This window comes from Nyctibius grandis, chromosome 10 (genome assembly GCF_013368605.1).
Source record: "Nyctibius grandis isolate bNycGra1 chromosome 10, bNycGra1.pri, whole genome shotgun sequence".
NCBI lineage: Eukaryota > Metazoa > Chordata > Aves > Nyctibiiformes > Nyctibiidae > Nyctibius > Nyctibius grandis.
Genome location: NC_090667.1, coordinates 9,464,974 through 9,484,134, shown reverse-complemented (window position 1 = coordinate 9,484,134; position 19,161 = coordinate 9,464,974). Strand labels below are relative to the sequence as shown.

At 66.9% G+C, this 19,161-nt stretch overlaps 1 protein-coding gene across 1 annotated transcript; it reads left to right on the top strand.

Annotated features, from left to right (window-relative positions):
- Window positions 1–9,505: 9,505 nt before the first annotated feature.
- RNF44 (ring finger protein 44) lies at window positions 9,506–17,896 on the top strand. The gene is given in 13 exon segments (XM_068409545.1): window positions 9,506–9,733; window positions 9,736–9,771; window positions 9,774–9,921; window positions 12,931–13,111; window positions 13,506–13,722; window positions 14,234–14,401; window positions 14,619–14,795; window positions 14,989–15,150; window positions 15,229–15,353; window positions 15,518–15,605; window positions 15,747–15,868; window positions 15,969–16,068; window positions 16,348–17,896. Coding segments are annotated over 13 exon segments (1,815 nt in total). The 3' UTR covers window positions 16,411–17,896.
- The last annotated feature ends 1,265 nt before the right edge of the window (window positions 17,897–19,161 follow it).

The window sequence follows — 19,161 nt, the reverse complement described above, 5'->3', positions numbered from 1 at the left end:
GGGCCGGCGCTGCGCGCGCTGCGCTCGGAGCATTACGGCCGGCGCCCGCCGCGCGGTTCGGGCCGCGCCGCTCTTGGGCGCAGTACGGCGGGCGCGCCCATCGGCGCGGCGCGGGGGGGCGGTGCGGCCGGTTCCATCGGGGCGGTGGGCGCGGGGGCGCCATGAGGCGGGGCTGAGGCCTGGCCGAGGCCGGAGCGGGAGCGGCAGCGGGACGGACACCGAGCCCGGCGGGCCCGGCCGCCGCGCCATGCGAGCGGGCTGAGCGGCGGGCAGGGCCGGGGCAGGCACCGAGCGGCCCGCGAGCGCCGGGGGCGCGCCTCCGGTAGGTACGGGGCGCGGCGGCGAGCCCGGGCTGCGCGGGGCAGGGCCGGTGCATGGGGGGAAGGCGGCGGGCAGGGCCCAGCGCTTGGGGAGGGCCGGCCCCGGTGCACCGGGGGAAGGAGGTAGGTAGGGCCGGCGCAGCGGGGGTGGGGAGGCCGGCCCCGGTGCAGCGGGGAGGGCGGCAGGCAGAGCCGGTGCAGGGCGCAGGGACGGCCCGGTGCGAGGGGAGCGGCCGCACGGGCCAGCGGAGCCCAGTGCGACGGGCGGAGGAGTGAGCGGGGCCCGGTGCGTGGCGGGGGGTGGCCGGGCTGGGCCCGATGCGTAGTGGCGGGGGCCCGGGGCAGGCGGGGGCCCGACGCAGGGCCCGGTGCGCGGGGGTGGTGGCTGCACGGGGCACCGGGGCTGGGGGAGGTGGCAGCAAAGGGCAGCAGGGCCCGGTGCACCGGCAGCTGCACGGCGGCGGGAGGAGCTCCCGGTTCTCGGGGAGGGGGGCGCGACAGGGGCTGCCCGGGGCACCGGGGAGGGCGGCGGAGCCGGAGCCCGGCTGCCCCTTAGGCTTCGCCGGCAGAGCGGGGCTGTCCGGGCCGTAGTCCCTTCTCGGGGGACTCCCGCGGCCTCGGCTGGGCGGCTCCTGCCGAGGCCGGTTCTGTGTCCCCGACTCGCTGGACACCCCGGGCTGCTCCCTCCGCCGCTGCCGGAGCCCCGGGGCCTGGCTGCCCGACCCGGGCTCGGTTAGCAGGGCCCGGCTCGGGGTGAGCCCCCGGCGTGTGAGCAGGGACGGGAGAAGTGGCGAAACTCGTGAGAAAGTTGTAAATGGGGAAGAGGGAGCGAACAAATAAGCCCCAAACGACGGGGTGGTGGCGGTGGCACCCGGGGCCGCAGCACAGGCCGTGCCACGGCCCCCGCGGCGTGTGTGCCGGCAGCACGGGCTGCGTGCGGGGCCCGTGGCAGCCGTGTCCTGCAGAGGACGTGTGGGACAGGGCTGTGGGCGGCTGGGGTGTGCTCCGGGGCTTGTGTTCCTGGGCCGGAGTTGAGCCCCGTGGGCAGCCTGCGGCCAGGCGGGTGCTGTCCCTCGGTGTGGGGACAGCCCCTCTTCCCGTGAGCACGGCTTGGTTTTGCACTGGCATCTCAGCCACAAGCTCTGCACTGGCCCTGTGCTCTGGCACAGCCGGCCGCGTGTGTCTGCAGCTCCAGAGCTTGTCCCCGTGCTCGCCTCCTCGCCGCCCTGTGTCACTGCCTCGCTCGGTCCCTCTGCACCCATTTCTGCTCCGCTGCTGGCTCCGGCTCCCGAGGACCCTGAGTCCCCGCTGTGCGCAGCAGTGGGGCCGTGCCCTGGGGAGATGTGCAGGGCAGAGCCTGGGTGGGGGGCAGGTCGGTCCCTGAGGCCGGGAGCCCCGGGAGGAGGAGCGGCCTCGGCCTCGCTGGCTGTCGGAGGGGAGCAGGCTGCGTCTGATGTCACTGCGGTGCATGGTGGGTAATTATGCACGTTGCAATGAAAATAATAAGGCCGGCTCCATAGCAGTGTCTAAAAATACTGCTAATGCGGAGTGCCTGCTGGGTGCCTTTGTTTGTCACCTTTGGGTGTTTGCTCTGAGGCTGGCCGGGCGGCGGGAGCCACGCTCTGCGGCGTCACGCCCCTCGGGCGGTGGGTCTGGTTCAGCAGGTGAACTGCGGCCCCCCCCACACCCCCGATGCCCCTCCGCTCGGGCAGCGGTGCCAGTGGAGCCGGGGCAGGTGTCGTCGTGGGAGGTGAAGCAGGAGCCACCTGGGTGCATTTGGGAGGCTCTGGTGTCACCCCCCTGCACACAGCTGTGCAAGGAGTCGCGGTGGGGTGGTGGAGCTTTGTTCCCTTAGCCTTCTTCGGAGCTGGGTGATCTGGTACGTGTCCCAGCAACCTGCCCTGATGTCCCCTGGCAGGTACCAGGGTGCTGGCCTGCCTGCAGGTCGGGTGGTGGAGATCAGGGTTCAGGCCTGGGCGGTGCGGTCTGTCCGTCGCTGGTGTTGTGCAGCCAGGGCAGAGCTCACTGGGGCCGGGGCTGTCTCCGCAGCGTGTCTTGGCACTGGCAGGACGAGGACTGTGACATCTTGCTGATTTCTGGTTGAGCAAAGGCTGGACCGAGGGATGTGCGCCTTGAGCAGAGGGAAATGGTGTGCTGGGTGGCACCTGGGTGCTGGCCCGGGGCAAGGGCTGCCGGGGGTGATGACCTCTGCTCCATGGACAGGCAGGTGCTTTGCCCATCCGCTGTCTGTGCAGCTCTCGCCGCTGCTGTGGTCCCTCCGTCTGCTGCCAGGAGCCGGCAGGTCCCCGCTGCAGTTGAGGGAGAGGCTTGCAGGGGTGGCGAGATCCATCTGGAGGCCCGGCTGCTCCAGCCACTGGCCTGGCACACTCGTGGTGGGAGGGTGACCTGTGGCAGAGCAGCAGCGGAGGGCTGGGAAGGGCAGGAAATGGTGAGTCTGGGCGCTTGGGTTTTCGCGAGGAGTCTCTTCGTGCGCGGGGAGGTCAGAGCGGTGGCGGCTGCTCTTGCTTCCTGGTTGGTGCTTGCCGAGGGCTCTGACTCCAGCCGTTGGCCGCCAGAGCTGAGCCTTGTCCCTCTTCACCTTGGGGCGGGTGCAGAGGCGTCGCCCCGCCTGCCTGCTGGGCTGCCTTGCCTTTAGGGTTGTGGCTGCGTTTTTGGGGTCCCGTGCTGGGCTCTCCCTTTGCTGGAGGGGGGAGCATCGCTGCTGCCTCTGCTCTGGCCAGGCGCTAAATCTGACCTCTGAAGCTGCGTGTGGCGGTGACATTCCCTCGATTGGTGACGCACGCAGTCCCTACCTGCTGCGCCGTGTGGCTCCCCTTTGGTCAGCAAGGAACAAAGAACGGGGAGAGGAGACTTTGTGGATCCCCATTGATTTCCACCGTGGAAGCTGCCTGCCGTGTGTTTGCCTCTGCCTGCCTGGGACTGGGGCTCTGCGAGGGGAATTGATCAAGCTGTAAAACCCAGAGCCAGCTAATGAAATAGGGACTATAGATTTTTATTTTAAATGGAAGAGAGTTTAGGGGAGATTTAATTATCCCTGGTTTATGGACCTGTTTAGAGGAATGGAATAACAGCTGGCAGGTAGGGCCCAGGCTTCGGCTCACAGCTCTTCTTCCAGGTGTGCAGGGAGCTGTCGAAGTCCTGCTGTCCTGGGGCAGTGGCAGGGAGTGAAGTCGCTCGGAGCAGAGCAGGACGTGGCTAAGTCCTGCTTGTCCTGCCAGGTGTCCCCTGCTTCCCCAGTGGGAGCATCTGCACTGAAATGGCCGCGGGGCTGACCCTGGGGAGGTGGGCTCCCAGCCCAAACTGGGGCTGGGGTAAGAAGAGCTCTCCCTGGGGCTTGGTGTGGGCCTGGCCTTGCACTGGTGGATGTCAGAGAGTTCGGGAGCCCTGTGCTCGCTGGGCTGTCACCCTCCAGGTGTCATTCCCCCGGGGCCATGGGCACCGAGCTCTCGCTGAAGCCTGTGTACCTGCACAGAGCGTGTGGGGTTTGTAAATGAGAGCTGCAGAGCGCTAGGATTTGCTGGGCTTAGCTGTGTGTCGGACACAAGCTGTAACGCTGTCACTACAGCCACTCCTACTGTGTGCATCCACTTCACCGTCACGTGAGGCTGGCCGCGGGGCACGGCTGGGGAGGTGGTGGCTGGGCAGGCGGCGGCGAGCAGCATGGCGCTGGTTTTCGGCAGAAAAGTGTGGAGCTTTTGGATGCTTTTGGTTTTTCATCTCTGAATCAAGGAGCTGGTGCATGGCATTTTCCCCACCATCCCTTGGCTTCCTGCTCGGGTGAGCTGGAGAGTTGTGGTTTGTCACCTGCCCCGTGTAGGTGAACGGTTGGCCAAGGGATTTGTGTACCCACCAGGCAGGCGCAGCACACAAGGTGCTTGTTTGATGTGTCAGAGGCTGCCAAAATGTCTGAGGAAGCTGCTGGTGCTGGGGAGCCCTCGCAGAGGCCCTGTGACATTGGCCTGGCAGGAACTCTGGAGAGCCAGGCCGTGTGTCCTGCGGTCACCGAGCTGCACGAGGATGTTGCATGGCTCCCCGGGACAGGTCAGTTCTGGCGAGGAGCAGCGTGAATCCGTGTTGTCATCTTGCAAGGGTGCTGGGAGAAGCCAGCCTGCCAACTCTCGGGGCAGCAGAGCCACCCCGGGGTGCTTATCCTTTCCTTCGCCCTTGCACCTGCAAGTCCTCAGCCTTTCAGGGCAGGAGCCGTGTCCTGGAGGGCACGAGCAGCCCATGGGGTCCTGTGTCCAATAGGGGATGTCTGGGTTTTCTGGAGCAGGATGGTTTGGGAGGGCTCCCTGCTTTGCTGCGTGCATGGCAGAGGGTGAGGCGAGCAGTGTCCCCAGCAAGCAGCGCTCGTGACAGGCCTCGGGGGTATTATTTTCCAGCTGCAGCCTGCGCCCTGGAGACCTGGCCTTGCTGGCTGTGGAGTGGTAGCTGTGGGCTTTCCTTGGCTACCCTGGAAAGCAGGACAAGGGATTTCAGCTCGACCATGCAGAGCGGAGGACTGGCCTGCGATGCTGTGTGCTAGGGGCCGCTTCCTCTTGTGTGAGCCTGCGAGGGCTCCAGCACCTCTCGCTGTCACCTCTGGGAAGGGAAGGCAGGTGCTCTGATCCTTCCTCCCCCCAGCCTGGCAGTGCTGAGCCACGGTCCCCTCTGGCAGGTTGTCTTTTCCCTGCTGTGCTGGTGGGGCTCCCTGGCTGCGTTTGCATTTTGAGCCGAGTGTCTTAGTTGCTTTTCTCTCCGTGCCTGCGCTTTGGGGAAGTGGTGAACAATAAAAATCTGCCGGCGAGAGCTGTAGCAGAGGTCAGGCAGCTCCTGTGCCCCAGGCCGCTCTGTTGTCACTGCACAGTTGCTCTTTGTGCACAGGGGCTGTCAGCTTGGAAATCGTGGTTTTGCTCTTAAAACCATCCCCAGGCACTGGTGTGGGATTCTCTGTGAGTGATGTACTGGGGAGGCATCGCAGCAAGCCTCCTTCGCACTTACGGCACTGGTCACTGCCTGTTTCGGTGCATCCGGTAAGCAGCCTCCTGGCAAATTTTAAATCAAGGACAAAAGAGGGTAAATGGTTGCTGAAAATCATTAATTTCTCTGAGCTCATTTCTGAAAGTGATCGTTGCAGGTTGTCCGTGTCCCTGCAGGCTTCTTAAAATGCAAAACAAACCCCCCAAACCCAACTTCCCGGCTGTCACTAGCGCTTTCAGAGACGCTTGGTTTTGCTGAGCGGTAACAAAATCGCTCTTCGCCATCCACCAGCTTCTGGCTCTGCCCTGATCCTTTCGCTGGAGCCGCCACATCAGACACCGCCGCTCTGCTCTGCCTCCTGCGCGCTGGCAGCAGAAGGGCAGCGGGGAGGGGAGGTGGAGGGGTCCAGCCTAAGCCCAGCTGGCAGAGCAGTGGGGAAGGTGTCTGGAGCCCAGCCCCTCCTGCCCTCGGCCGCTTGTTTGGCAGACGCTATTAACACTGTCCGCAGCAGGTAGAGAGCGGGCTGGACTCGGAAGGGTGCTTGTGGAGAGGTGGCAGGTGAGCTGGGGACTTCCAGGGATGCTGTGTGGGGATGGAGAGCAGGGCTGAATCCCTGCTCCCTGGGCTGACTCTGCCCAAGGAGAGATTTGGTCTGTTTTAGGAAAGAGGTGTCGGAAAGGAGAACTAAAACGTGAAGGGCAGAGGACTACGGAGTCCTGAACTGATGTGTCTTGTGGTAGGAAGGAAGGGGAGGACCTAGGAGGCTGCCCAGGCAGCACACTGGGGACGGACGTGGCAGCATTTGCTCTTCTCCCCCCACCCACATGCAACTGAGCTGCAGAACCTGCTGCTGCAGGACGCCAGGACAGAGGTGAGCGTGGTTCAAAGTGCTTCTGTCCTGGGGAGAAGAGTCCACCCAGGAGAGCAGAGGACACAACCCATTGCTTGATGCCTCTGAGCTACAGAGGTACCTGAGCTGGACCCGGCTGCTGCACCAGCAGCCTTCTGGTCATGCTCTTCAGGTTGTGCCGGTGTTTCTAGGGCAAGTGAAGGAAGGTGGAGATATCTCTGCAGATTATTTACCCTGTCCTGAGGAAATGAAGGCTTGTGCAAGCTTACTGTTTATTTGCAAGTCTTCTCTCTGCTTTGAACTCGCTGGATGGAGTCAGTTGTGGTAGATGTCAGGTGTGGTAGCTGTCTCAACGGTCTCGGCTTGCTACAGGCTCTGGCTCTTGGGGAGGAAGATGCTTCTAGTTCTCCCTCTGCAGTGCAGCTCAGCCTCGCTGTTAGACATCAGAGAGTCCACGTGGGAGAGATCGACAGGAAACCAGGCGTTATCAGTTCCGCTGCTTGTGCAGCTACTCGCTCCTCATGTCAGCATCCTCCACGTGTGTGTGGCTGGAGGCGTTTGACGGGAGTGCTGTCAGCCCGGGGGTGTGAGTGGGTGGCGTGTGATCGCGGCAGAGGCGTCCTGCCTCCACTGCCAGCGAACTCAGCTCCACTGGTGTGTGGGGAGTGGGGGGGGAGCTCCTCGCCCCCCCATCTCCCCAGTGAAGAAGCGCTTCACCCTGCGGTAGCTGCTGTTGTTGGGGTGTCCCATGTCCCCTGGTGTTTGTGTCAGGTCTTGGGTAGGGTGGGGACATTCCTGCTGCCCTCCCCCCGCATCCTGGGGTGTTCTGGGTGCTTGGTGCTGGTTTCTTCCTGCTTGTTTTCCAGGCACTGGGGAGGGGAGAGAAGGATCTGGGGACTCTTCCTCTCCCTGGACTTGAGGGAGAGGCCGGGGAGAACGTGGAGGCGAGCCATTGGCACGCTGGGTGTTGGGGAGAGGATGGGGCAGAGTGTAACTCCGGTGGGAGATGTGCTCACACCACTCGAATCACCCTGGCTAATCCTGTGACAGACCTGACCTATATATGGGGCAACGGAGGCAGCACGTCTGTGACAGCAGATGGTCTCTTAAAGAGCCTGGGCCTGGGGCGGCTTCGGTTCTGCCGGCCTCTGGCTCTTGTGAGGGAGAGCATGGGCTGCCCGTTGGCTGCGGAGCAGCCGGGTTCAGCCCAAGCAGCCCCCACGGGTAGAGAGCTTTCCAAGGCTGCTGCCTAGCACGGGGGTCCCACTCAGCCGGGGTGTCACAGGTTTTGGTGGCTGGGCTGCGGACCCCTTGTCCTGGCCCAGAAGCACTGACCAGTGCTGCTGTCTGTGACTGGCCTTGCTGTAGCGTTGCTTGGGCTCCTTGCCTGGCTCTTCCAGGCAGAGCTCCGGCACCCGGGGCAGTGCGGTGTTGGTGGCTGTGTGCATGGCTGTGTTCCCGCGATGGCATGGGGCAGGCGTGGGCTGAGCCACGTCCCCAGGCTCTAACCCCGCGGCTGGATGCGCAGTGCCCTGTCGTCACGGGAGCTGGCTGGGCAGGCTTGGCACGGCCACTCGTGGCATGGCTGGAACCCGGCTCTGCCACAGGAACCGTCCAGCCTGGCTGGGCAGGGAGCACGAGCAGCACCTCACTGGAGCGCCGTGCTGCAGTGATGGCTCCTCCCGACACCGTCCCGAGGACATCGATAGCTGGTGATGCTGGAGTGGGTCAGGAGGGAGTGTCTGCACAGATATCTACCATCTGTGGCCTCTGCTTGCTGCCGGTGCTCTGCCCAGGATCAGGCCATGTCCTGGCAGCCTTGTAAAGGTGCGGTGCTGCCTCTGCCTGCAAATAGTGGCAAGGTCAAAGTACAGAGTGCCGTTTCCTCCTCTTCCCTCTAGTCCCCAGCTCTTGAAGGAGAAAGGCTGTAGTAGAGCAGACCTTGAGGGTGATCGTTCAGGTCTGGGCTGACCATTCAGTCCTTTGGCCATCTCCTCCTGAGGAGCTTGTCTGAGCACGTGGGTCTGACCCTGTCACAGGTCTGTCCCATGTCCTGCCATGCCACTTTACAGATGCGTGTGTCCCCTACCGTGGGGACAGAAGCAGTTGGCTGTGGTGCTGTTGGCAGTCGTGGCAGAGAGCTTGCCCTCAAGGCTGGTGTGGTTCCTCCTGTGTGCCTGGATTCGGGGTGAGGAGGGCTGGAGAACCAGCCTTGAGAGGGGCCTGGAGGGAGCTGGGCACGGGGCTGGGATGGGGCAAAACTGAATCCGACTGCGCATCACGATGATGAGCCTACTGAATCATTACATCCTTGCCACCGATCTGAGGTTTTCTTTAAAAGGGGTGATGTTACAAATTAATTAGCTCCCTTTTGGTTGTTAGCACTTTAAAGCCCAGCTGTCAGGGGAGGCCTGGTTTATAGGCATTACATCAGGGCTGCCGGCTGGCTCGCTCGACTACCTGGGAATTTCTAAGTGTGCATCGTAACCCTGGGAAGTTTGGCTTGGATGAAGCACCTGGGTTTCAGCGCAGGCGCTGCGATATGCTCTCCTGAGCACGGGGGTCTGACTGGTGCTGAGCGGTGCTGCCGGGGGCTCGCGGGTAGCCCGCGGCACAGCCTCTCCGCGTGCGGCTCCCGGTGCGAGCCGCCAGCCGAGCGCCGTGCTGCGCTGACCTGCACGTGTGCCTCCTGGAGACGCTCCAAGGAGTTCGTGCTCCTTCGTGAATCGAGGAGAGCGAGCAGGCGGCTTTCCTGAAGCGAAAGGGGCTTTTCTGGTGCCTGGCAACGTGGTCTGGGTGGAGATACCCTGGCAGAGCTGCGTGTGCCGGGCAGGCTGTGGGAGCGGGCGAGGGCTCCGTGCTGCGCCGGGCGGGAGGGGAGCAGCTCCTCCATCCTCCCGGCCCAGCGCAGGAGGGTGGCGGGGAGCCTTCGCCTGCCTTCACCTTCCCCCTGGTCTGGGCTTTTCCGCCCCCCTGGCAGCGGGAGCATGGCGGCACGGTGCGGGCTGGCCGGGAGGGCCCGGGCCCACGGAGCTGCCGTCCCCACGGCCCACCGGGCTCACAGAGCTGCCAGCCCGGTAGGCCGGGGCCCGGTGGCCGGGAGCGGCAGGCGAAGCCGCAGGTAAGGTGCCGCCGCGGCCTGGAGCCGCGGTGCCCGTCCCGGCGGGGTGAGGCGGTGCGGCCGGTACCGGGGCCGGACCCCGCGGGGGCGGGAGGGGTGTCTCGGTCCGGCCGGGCCGCCCCCAGGCCCGGGCCCCGTTGCCAGGGCCCCCCTCCATGGAGACCGTTGCTAGGACACCGCCCCCGGGGGGGCCCGGCGCTGCCCCGCGTGGCGGCCCGGCCCCGCGCCTCCAAGATGGCTGCGGAGCGTGACACGCCTGGTCACGTGGGGCGCGCGCGCCGCACCGCCCCCCCCCCCCCGGCCCGGCTCCCCCCCGCCAGCCGCGCGCGCCCCCGGTGGCTTCCGAGTGTTGTGACTCGGTCCGGTGCGTCCCGCCGCCGGTTCTTAAAGGGGCAGGCACCCCCCGCGCCCCCCGGCCCGCCGCGGCGGCCCCGCCACCCCGCGCCGCGGAAAACAAAAGAGGCAACCGGAAACAGCGGCGGCGGGGAGGGGGCGGCCCGGCGGGGGGCGGGAGGCGGGCGGGAGGGAGGGGAGGGCCGGCGGCGGGCGGGGGGGGCAGGCCCGGGCCCGGCGTCGGCGAACAAAGAGCGGCGGGAGGGGGCGGGGGCGCCGCCGCGGCACCGGAGCGGCGGCCCAGGCCATCGGTGCAGGTAGGTGCGAGCGGGGCGGGGGCCGGGGCCGCCCCCCGGACCCCCGGCGGCACCTGCCCCGGGCGGCGGCGGCGGGGCCCGGCGGCCGCCTTTGTTATTGCTTTTGTTTGGCGCCGAGCACATGGCCCCGGAGCGGCCGCTCTTAAAGCCACAGCTGCGCGCCCGGCCCGGCCCCGGCGGGGCTGCCGGTGCTGCCGCCGCGGCGGGGGGCGCGGGCTGCCGGGGGGGCTCCGGGCTGGGGTGCTGCAAGGTGGGGTGCCCCGTCGGGGGGCTGCGCCCGTCGGGGTGCTCCGGGCTGTCGCGCCGTCCCGGAGACCCCAGGGGCTGGGCTCGGGGTCGGCGGGGCGGCCCTGTGAAGGGGGTGTCGGTGCGGCGGGGACAGCGGTGACCCCGCTCCCGGGGCAGTTGGCGGCGTTCGGCCGGGAAGGGGCAGCCGGGGGAGCCCGCGGTGCCGGAACGGAGCCGGCGGCGGGTGGCACCGGGGCAGCAGGACCTCCCGGGAGGCGGTGGCGGGCGGGCGGCTCTCCCGGCAGCCCCGGAGCCCGGCCCTGCCCGAGCAGATGGCACCGGGCGTGAGCGCTGGCGCGCTGCTAACTTTGTTCTCGGCGGGGCCCGGGAGCCGCCTCGCCCCCCGCCCCACCGAGCGGCTGCGGGGCCCGGCGTCCCCTACGCTCCGGGGCTGCGGTGGCCTCCGCGGGGTCACGGTGACCCTGTCCGGGGTGGCCGCTGGCTGCCAGCTGTGGGTGCGCGGGTGGGAGCCGGGTGTGCCCGCGTGGGACGGGAGGGTGGGTGCCTGGGGTGGGGGGTGCTGGTTGTGGCAGGACAGGGGGGCCGTGCCGCCCCTGGGCCGGGTGAGTCCCGTGGTGGCCCCGTGCCCCTTGGCCACCACCATCCCGGTGAGTCGGGGACACCCCTCCTGTAGGAGACGTGTCCTCGGGGTCCCGTGCTGGGAGCCCGGGCAGCCCCCCTGCTCTGGGGGTCCCGACCAGGTGAGCCCCTGCGTGGCTTTAGTGCCCCTCTGCAGAGGTGCTCCCTGTCCCCGAGCCCATCGCTGGGGCGTCTGGTCTGGAGGGTGCCCACCGGGTCACAGCAGGGCCTTCGTACCGTGTGTGCTCTGAGCGTGAGGATGCGGCACTGGAAGCGGTGACACCTCGGGGAGGCTCCTGGGGGAGCGGGGTTAAACCTGGGCCACCGCTGCACCCTGGCCCCTGGCCCGCTGGCGGGGCACCCGGCACCCCGGGCAGAGGCTCCATGGGGCCAGACCCCATCCTCGAGCATGGCCGCTGCCCCGGCGGCAGCCACAGGCAGGGTCCTGGGGGGTCAGCCTGTGGCTTTTGTTTTTTTTTTCCTTTTACCCGCAAAACAGAGAGAAATTTGCTTTCAGCTGCTGAAATGGTGTGGTAGACGGGGGTGAGGTTAAGAAGAGAGCCATGTGTGGCACGGGGCTCGCCCCGGTGACTTCCCGCCATGGTTGGTGACGCCTGTCACTTCGGCGTGACATTGCAGCTTCTCCCTGCTGGGGCGAGACCCCCTTCCCGGGGCCGAGCAGCGCTCCCCGGGCTCGGGGTGCCCCTCCTGGGCTCAGGGTGCCCTTCTTGGCCCCGCTGTGCCTCTGCGATGGGCACCGAGGAGGACGGGCTGAAGAAGGAGCTGCTCTGGGAGGGCACACCACCGGCCTGCGGGCAAGCTGGGTTCAGGCTCGCGTGGGGAGCAGTGCGGGGGCTGGGGCTGCTCCCGCTCGCTGGCCGTGGCTGCGGGGGCCAAGGGAGGCTGACAGAGGGGCCTGCAGGGCAGCGGGAGGGTGCTCGGGGGAAGCCAGTGCCCCCCTTGTCCTGCCTGGCCTCTCTGGGGAAGTGGGGAGCACACAGAGCTAGAGGAGAGCTGTCCTGGGGCCAGGGGAACCAGAGCGTGGGGAAGAGCAGCCGTGCACGCAGACACCTCTGTGCGGTGCCGAGCTCTGCTGGGGCCGGGAGCCCGGGCTGTGCGGCGGGAGGGGGCTCTGGCACGGGGACACCAGCCAGGCTGGGTGCGGGTGCAGGGCCCGGGGCCGTGTTCCCACTGACCCTCTGCCTGTGGGGGAGCAGAGCCCCGGGGCAGAGCTGCCTGCGCGGCCTCAGGCGCAGCCCGTGCCAGTCCCCGTCCGTGGGGACGTGCGGCTGTGCCCTCTGCGCAGCAGGGAGCTGACGTGCACAGGCTGAGCCAGAGCAGGGCCACGAGCCCCGCTGTCCCCCGCCAGCCCCCCGTGCCTGTCGCTGGGGCGGCAGTGTCAGCCCAGAGCAGGACGGGCGGGGCCCAGCAAGAGCGAGCAGCCCCCAGAGCTGGCCTGGAGCCCGCCTTGGACAAGGACGCGCTGGAAGCCCCCCCCACGCCGCGGTCCTGGCTCCCCGTCGGCCGGCGAGCAGCCTGGGCCGCCACCACAGGGCCCTTCGCCGCTTGCTTTTCTCTGCGCCAAAAACAAGTGCTACTCTCTCATTTGGTGTCCGTGTCTTGCATGGGGGGGTGACTCTGGCAACACAGGGGAGGGACTGTGACTTGAGGGGGGGAGGCTCTTCCTAGCCTTGCCCAGGGCCGCATCCAGTCCCAGGGGATGGGGTGGGTGCAGGTCTAGGTCCTGGGAGCTGCAAGAGCTCCGGTCATTGGCATTACCATCCCCAAAGGGAGGGAGCAGCAGGCTCAGCTGCGTGGGGACAGTGGCACTGGGGTGGTTCAGGGTCACTGGTGCGGTGTGGTTGGCAGGGCTGGGCATGGGAAGGGTGGCCCAGATCCTGGCATGGAGGGGGCACGGGCAGTAGCCAGGCAGGCTGCAACCCCCCCAGCATGTCTGCAGGCGCAGCAGCTGCCCCAGGCTCACTCTGTGCCTCTCCTCACTCCCCTCTCTCAAAGCAGGCGGGGGGGGCAGTGGGCTGGGGTGGTGCTGCCCAGGCCTGGGGTGCGGGGAGGATTTGGGGCTCTTGCAGCCCTGTGCCACCCCGGGGGTTGGGGTGCTGTGACCCGCTGTCCTTCTCACAGGATCCAAGGTGTTGGTGTCTCGCCCTGCCTGGAGCCTGAGGTCCTGCGTGCCCATCCGCCTCCCGACATCACCAATGCGACCATGGGAACTGGCAGTGAATAGGCGGCCGCCCTCTGCCCCTTTTAACCAGCGCCGTTTCTCAGGGGGACCCTGCAGCAGCCCCGACCACCTCCGGCGAAGGTACGGGGCGCAGAGCGGTGCAGAGCCCTGTCACCCGTGGTGTGTGGGGATGCGGGGCTGGTTCCGTGGTCCTGCTGGGGCAAGCCACCAGCTCCAGGGGCTTGGGGGGAGATTGCGGCAGGGAAACGTGTCCACCTCACCCAGCTGATGGGTCCCCAGGAGCAGGGGTCCCTTTTGTGCTGAGGATGCGGACGGGGCACGTGCAGGGCGAGCAGAGGAGCTGGTTCTGGAGCTCCCCGGGCAGACAAGGAGCCTGGCCTGGCACAGTGCCCTGAGCATCTCACCCTGGGAGCTGGGCTGGCACTGACCCGTCTGCGGCCACCTGCCCGGGGCTGTGGTGCCCCTGGCCTGGGGGTCACTCCTGCTCTGTTTCTCTCCCGCGGTGGCCCCGCAGCCCCCCTGCCAGGCGTCAGTGGGGACGACGCGACCGACCTCTGGCAACCCTGCTGGGCCAGGATGAGCCCCAGCTGCACCCTGCCTTCCCCCAGCAGCCGCACGTCCCTGTAGATGAGCCCCGCGCCTACGCTCTCCCCAGTACGCCGCCACGAATGCTTCACCCGGCCGCTCACCCGCCCCACCAGAACCCATTCATGGTGGATCTGCATGACCAGGTAGGTGCTGCAGCCCTCAGCCCCAGTCCTAAGGGTGACCCTGTGGTGGCCCCAGGCTGGTATCTAGGGCAGTGGTCCCAAGACGTGTCCCTGGGTCCCCTCTGGCCAGGCACTTACTTACTGCTGGGAGCAGCCAGCCCTGAGGCTGCCAGTGCTTTCTTGCCCTCTCACCACCCTGGGGTCCATCTGCCAGACTGGGTGTGCCCAGGGTGGTCCCTGCTCCCAGGGGCTGGGGACAGTCCCCTCATAGGGTTGTTCATGTCACAACTGCCAAGCATCGTCCATGGTGGCTGTGCTGGGTTGGAGGCTGCGTCAGCCTGTCCGTGAGGAGCACAGAGGGGTCCAAAACGCACCTCGACCCCAGCCCGCACTCAGCCCTCCTCTTCTGGCCGCACCACTGGGATGGAGGTGCCAGGTGGTTGTGTCCCAGCGCCCTGCTGCCACCTCGTCAGGATGGGGACAGCTGAGCCGGGGCTGTACGCTGACTGTGCCCTCGGCGCCTCGTTCCCAGGTGCACCAGGGACCCGTCCCTCTCTCCTACACGGTTACCACCGTCACGACGCAAGGCTTCCCCATCCACGCCGGCCAGCACATCCCTGGGTGCAGCACCCAGCAGCTCCCAGCATGCTCAGTGATGTTCAGTGGACAGCACTACCCGCTCTGCTGCCTCCCACCCCCGGTGAGTCGGGGCAGGGGACACCCACGGGGGATGCCTGGGGACAGCCCGGGCCGTGGGTGGCCAGAGGCCATGTGGGTACCTAAGCCCACCAGAGTGCAAGGGCTGCGGCGAGGTCTGTGGGGGTGCTAGGGCTGTTGGAGGCCCAGGGGAGGGCGCAGGGGTGCAGCCATGCCCACAGTGGGTGTCTGACCCCCGTTTTTCTCTCTCTCCCCCGCAGCTGATCCAGGCATGCGCCATGCAACAGCTCCCCGTCTCCTACCAGACGTTCCCCCCCATCATCTCCAGCGACCATTACATCCTGCACCCCCCTCCGCCGCCAGTGCCCCCCCACCAGCCGCCCCACATGGCCCCCCTGGGGCAGTTTGTACCTCTCCAAGCCCAGCACCCGCGCATGGTGAGTTGGCACAGGCTGGGGACACGACCCCCCCTGTAGCCCAGCAAAGACCACCTTGGGGTCTTGTCCTTCTGCAGCCCCTGTGGGTCTGAGCTGGGGGTGGTGAGTGGAATGCCCAGGGTGCCTATGTCCTGCTAATGCGGGGGGGGTGTAATTTGGGACCCCCCTCCCAGCCTAACTGTTTCCCCTACAGCCTCTGCAGAGGATAGACAATGATGTGGACCTGCGAGGGGAGCAGCACCCCATTGCGGGCTTCACGTACCCCCCATCCCATCACACTCCCACACTGTCCCCCTCCGTGCCGCTGCATTACCTCCCCCACGACCCGCTGCACCAAGAACTGCCATTCGGCGTGGTGAGTCCCTGTCTCGGGGAGGGATGGGGGGACGCCGTGGGGCTGGCACGGCTCTGAGCGCCCCATCTCTCCCCACAGCCATACCCCCACATGATGCCCCGGCGGTTGAACACCCAGCGGTACCGGCTGCAGCAGGCGCTGCCTCCGCCGCCACCCCCTCCGCCGCCCCCCCCGTACTACCCGAGCTTCCTGCCCTATTTCCTGTGAGTACTGGGATGGGAAATATGGTGGGACGTGAGGGGCAGGGGTGGCACCGCGGATGGGGCGCGCCGTGGCGTGGGCGCAGGTGGCTCTGCCCCCCTGGGGGTGCCAGGGCAGAGGCGGGGGTTTGCAGCCCCCTGCCGACCGCCCCGTCTGTACCCCTCAGCTCTATGCTTCCTGTGTCGCCGACGGCCGTGGGGCCCACGATCAGCCTAGACCTGGACGTGGATGATGTGGAGATGGAGAATTATGAGGTGCGTTGGCTCTGCATCGTGACAGGGTGGGGGAACCAGGGGGGATTTCGGGATCGCTCTGCCAGGGCAGGGAGAGCCCAGAGGAGCGGTGCTGTGCTGGGGCGTGAGCTGAACTGAGCCGGCCTCTGCGTCTCCCTCCAGGCGCTGCTGAACCTGGCCGAGCGGCTGGGGGAGGCCAAGCCGCGGGGACTCACCAAAGCAGACATCGAGCACCTCCCATCCTACCGCTTCAACCCCGAGAGCCACCAGTCCGAGCAGACCCTGTGAGTGAGCCCGGGGTGCGGGCGGGGGGCAGGGGGTGCCTGGCGGGGGTCTGGGGCTGCGGGTGCGCAGCAGGGCCAGGCTAACGGCTGCCTCCCCCAGGTGCGTCGTGTGCTTCAGCGACTTCGAGGCCCGGCAGCTTCTCCGTGTCCTGCCCTGCAACCACGAGTTCCACGCCAAGTGTGTCGACAAATGGTTAAAGGTACTGCCCGTGCCCGTGCCTGTGCCTGCTGCGGGGAGCGAGGCGGGTTCTTGGGGCGCTGCGGGCACAGGGTGCTGCCTTTCGGGCGGCCTCAGTGCCGCGCCACGCAGGATGCGCTGGGAGCAGGGGCCAAGCACCGTGCTGGGCTGGATCGGGCGCTCCCGGGCCGAGGTGCACTGCATGGTGCTCCCAGCCCTCGACAGCGGGGTATGGGGGGCCTGGGTGCTGCCGGTGTCGTGGGGTGCCCGCTCACTCGCCCCCGTCTCTCCTTGCCTGTAGGCGAACCGCACGTGCCCGATCTGCCGGGCGGACGCGTCGGAGGTGCAGCGGGAGGCGGACTGAGGCTGGCGGGCGCTGTGCCGCACAATTCGCTAGAGGACGAGGACGCCGGGGCCAGGGGCGGGGGCCGCTGCCCGCTGCCAGGGCCTGAACCTGCGCTTACCCCCCCTCCCCAAAGCCTCTCCTCGGATGTGGTGAGCATTAAGCAGTCCGGGCTCCCGGCCAGCCCTCCTCCTCCCCGCCGGGGCACGGACTCGGCCACACGCCTGCCTGCTGCGCTCCCGGGCCCCGAATCATGTTGTGCTGGAGGCGGGAGGTGCGTGGCCGTACCCTCCACGCTCCAAAGACGCTGTTGTTGCTCCCATCACTCCCAGGTCTTTGTACTCTGCTACGGAATTAGTGTTTTTTCCCCTTTGTCACTTTTTTATTTCCCCTTGGTAGGGTTTGGTTTGTGTTTTGTTTTTTTTTTTCCTGTTTCCTTTCCTTTTCCGTCACGTTTTTGGTTCCGTGGCCGTTTGACCCAGCAGCGCGCAGGCGGCTCGTCCCCTCGGCATTCCTCGCAGGGGACGAGGGGAGGAGAGAGGAGGGAGCGCCGTGGGTTTGATGCCGGCGGCACCCTGAGCTGCAGCACCGGGCCGGCCCCGGGGGCAGCTGAAGGAGATGGCCGGTGGAGCGCGGCCAGGGTGGGACACCAGCAACCCCGGGGCAGGAACGCCTCCATCCCCGCTCCCGCACGCAGCCCGGCACGGCCCCTCTCCTGCCTCGGCTGCCCCAGGGAGCCCGGGGGGTTATGGCTGCTTGGAGTCTTTCCCCAGTGGGAGGACGGTTCTGGTGCAGCCTCGGCCCCTCTCCCCGTTCATTCCACTGTGCCCGGCCAGCGCAGCTCCCGGGACTGGGCCGTGTGGTGTCCCATGAGGCAGCCAGGCACTGGGGGGGACCCCAGCCCCATCCCCGTGGCCATGGGTGTGCAGTGGCCCCGGCGTGCCGCCCGGCTCCCGCTGTTGTTTGTCTGTCCTGCCGCCATAAATCAGAATAGCCCCGTGCCCCCGTCCTGCTGGCTGGACGGCACGGTGCAGGGCCCCTGGCCGGTGGGCAGCGGGGGGCCGGCGGGGCTGCGGCGGGTGCCCCCCCGGCCCCTGGAGCAGGGGGTTTTTATCCATAACCTCGTGGTGTATTTTCAGTGCTACCCCTGGCCCTGCGCTGGCGGGGCGGGGGGAGCCGTGAGCAGCCCCCTGCTGCCGTGTGTGCCCCTGCCCACGGGGCCAGGCGGGCGGCACCCCGTTGGGGCAGGAAGCTGCTGCCACGCCGCTGCCCGACTCCAGCAATCCCGCGTGGCCGAAGTTGTTTTGCATGATTAATTGGTGAGGAGGGTGACGGGAGGCGGTGGCGGGGAGGGGGGGAGAGGGGACTGCCCTCCCCTCGCGGCGCATATTGCCGACGCCTGGGAGCCTCCGAGCGGACGCCAGCCCTATGTAAATGTTCACAAATATGCATGCATGTCTGACCAGCTTGGAACGTGGTCTTGGCTACGTCTAGCCGGCTGTGGGGTGAGGGGGGTGGGGAGAGGGGTTTTTGTGCTCAGCTGATACTGCCATGCACTGTACTGCACATGTCCGCAACGCCACAGCAGGACCGTGAGACTTTCAGGGCCGTCCCCGCGGGGCCTGCGCCCCTCCGGGTGGGAGGTGGCGGCTGGGGGAAAGGGGGGGGGGGGCGCGCCCGCGGCGTGTGCAAGGGGACGGGGGGGCCGCTCCCTGCGGGGCGGGGGGCAGGCAGGGGCTGGCCCCCGGCGGTGGCCATGGCCGCCCCGCTGGGGCCGGGTGCGAGGCCAGGGGCTGCACCCGGCAGGTGGGAGGGCGGGTCGGTGCGCCCTGCTGCCACGCCATAGGTCCGGAGGGGTGATGCCAGTCACGGGGCTGCTGAGGCGGGCCCGCTGCCGACTGGCAGAGGGCTGTGCGCAGCCCCCGCCAATCGGCGGGCCTCTCCCAGCACACCGGTTGGCCAGCCCCGCTCTCCGCCCGGCCGATCAGGTGCGGGGGGCAGCCAGCAGCGTGTCGCCATTGGCCGGCTCCGCCTCGCCGCCCTTTCCCGGCGCCGCCGGCGGCCGCCCGCCATGCGCAGCGTCGAGGCCGAGGGCCCGGCCCCGCGCCACCAGCCCCGCCATGGCGCGGGCACCGCCGGGCTCGGTGCCCCTCGGACAGGCCCCCGGCCCCCTCCCCGTCCCTCACTCAGTGACAGATAACCAAAGGAGTCCCCGTGCCGCGCGGCGGCCTCGCGCCCCCGGAGACGCCCCCCCCCCCCCCCCCTCCCCTCCCGCCCTCGTGGTGCCCAGGGAGCCAGGAAAGCCTTACGGTCCTTTGACGGCGACTCGAAAGCTCACAGCTCGTGTGCTGCAGAATTTATTCCAATGAGCAGCTAAAAGTATCATTTAAAAAAAAAAAAATAACAAAAAAAAAATTTACAAAAAAAAATACTAAAAAACAATTATTTAGGGTGTTTGTGATTGCTGACTGCGCTGTAGATACCACTGTTTACCAATGATTTCCTGTGGTGGGATAGTGGACTGTTTACTGTTCTATTATACCAGTCCCCGGGCCCTCCGGTGGGACCCCCGCGGCCCCCGCGGCTCCCCGGAAGGTGCTAGGACGTGTGTTCTGTGTTAGAAAGTTTTTATATATATATATATATATATATATAAATATATATATATAATTTTTTTTGCTCTGTTACTTGCACATTTTACAGTTACCTCATTTTTCCCATGTATGTATTTGAAAAAAGGCTAATATATAGAAGAAAAAAGGTTCTTAAAGC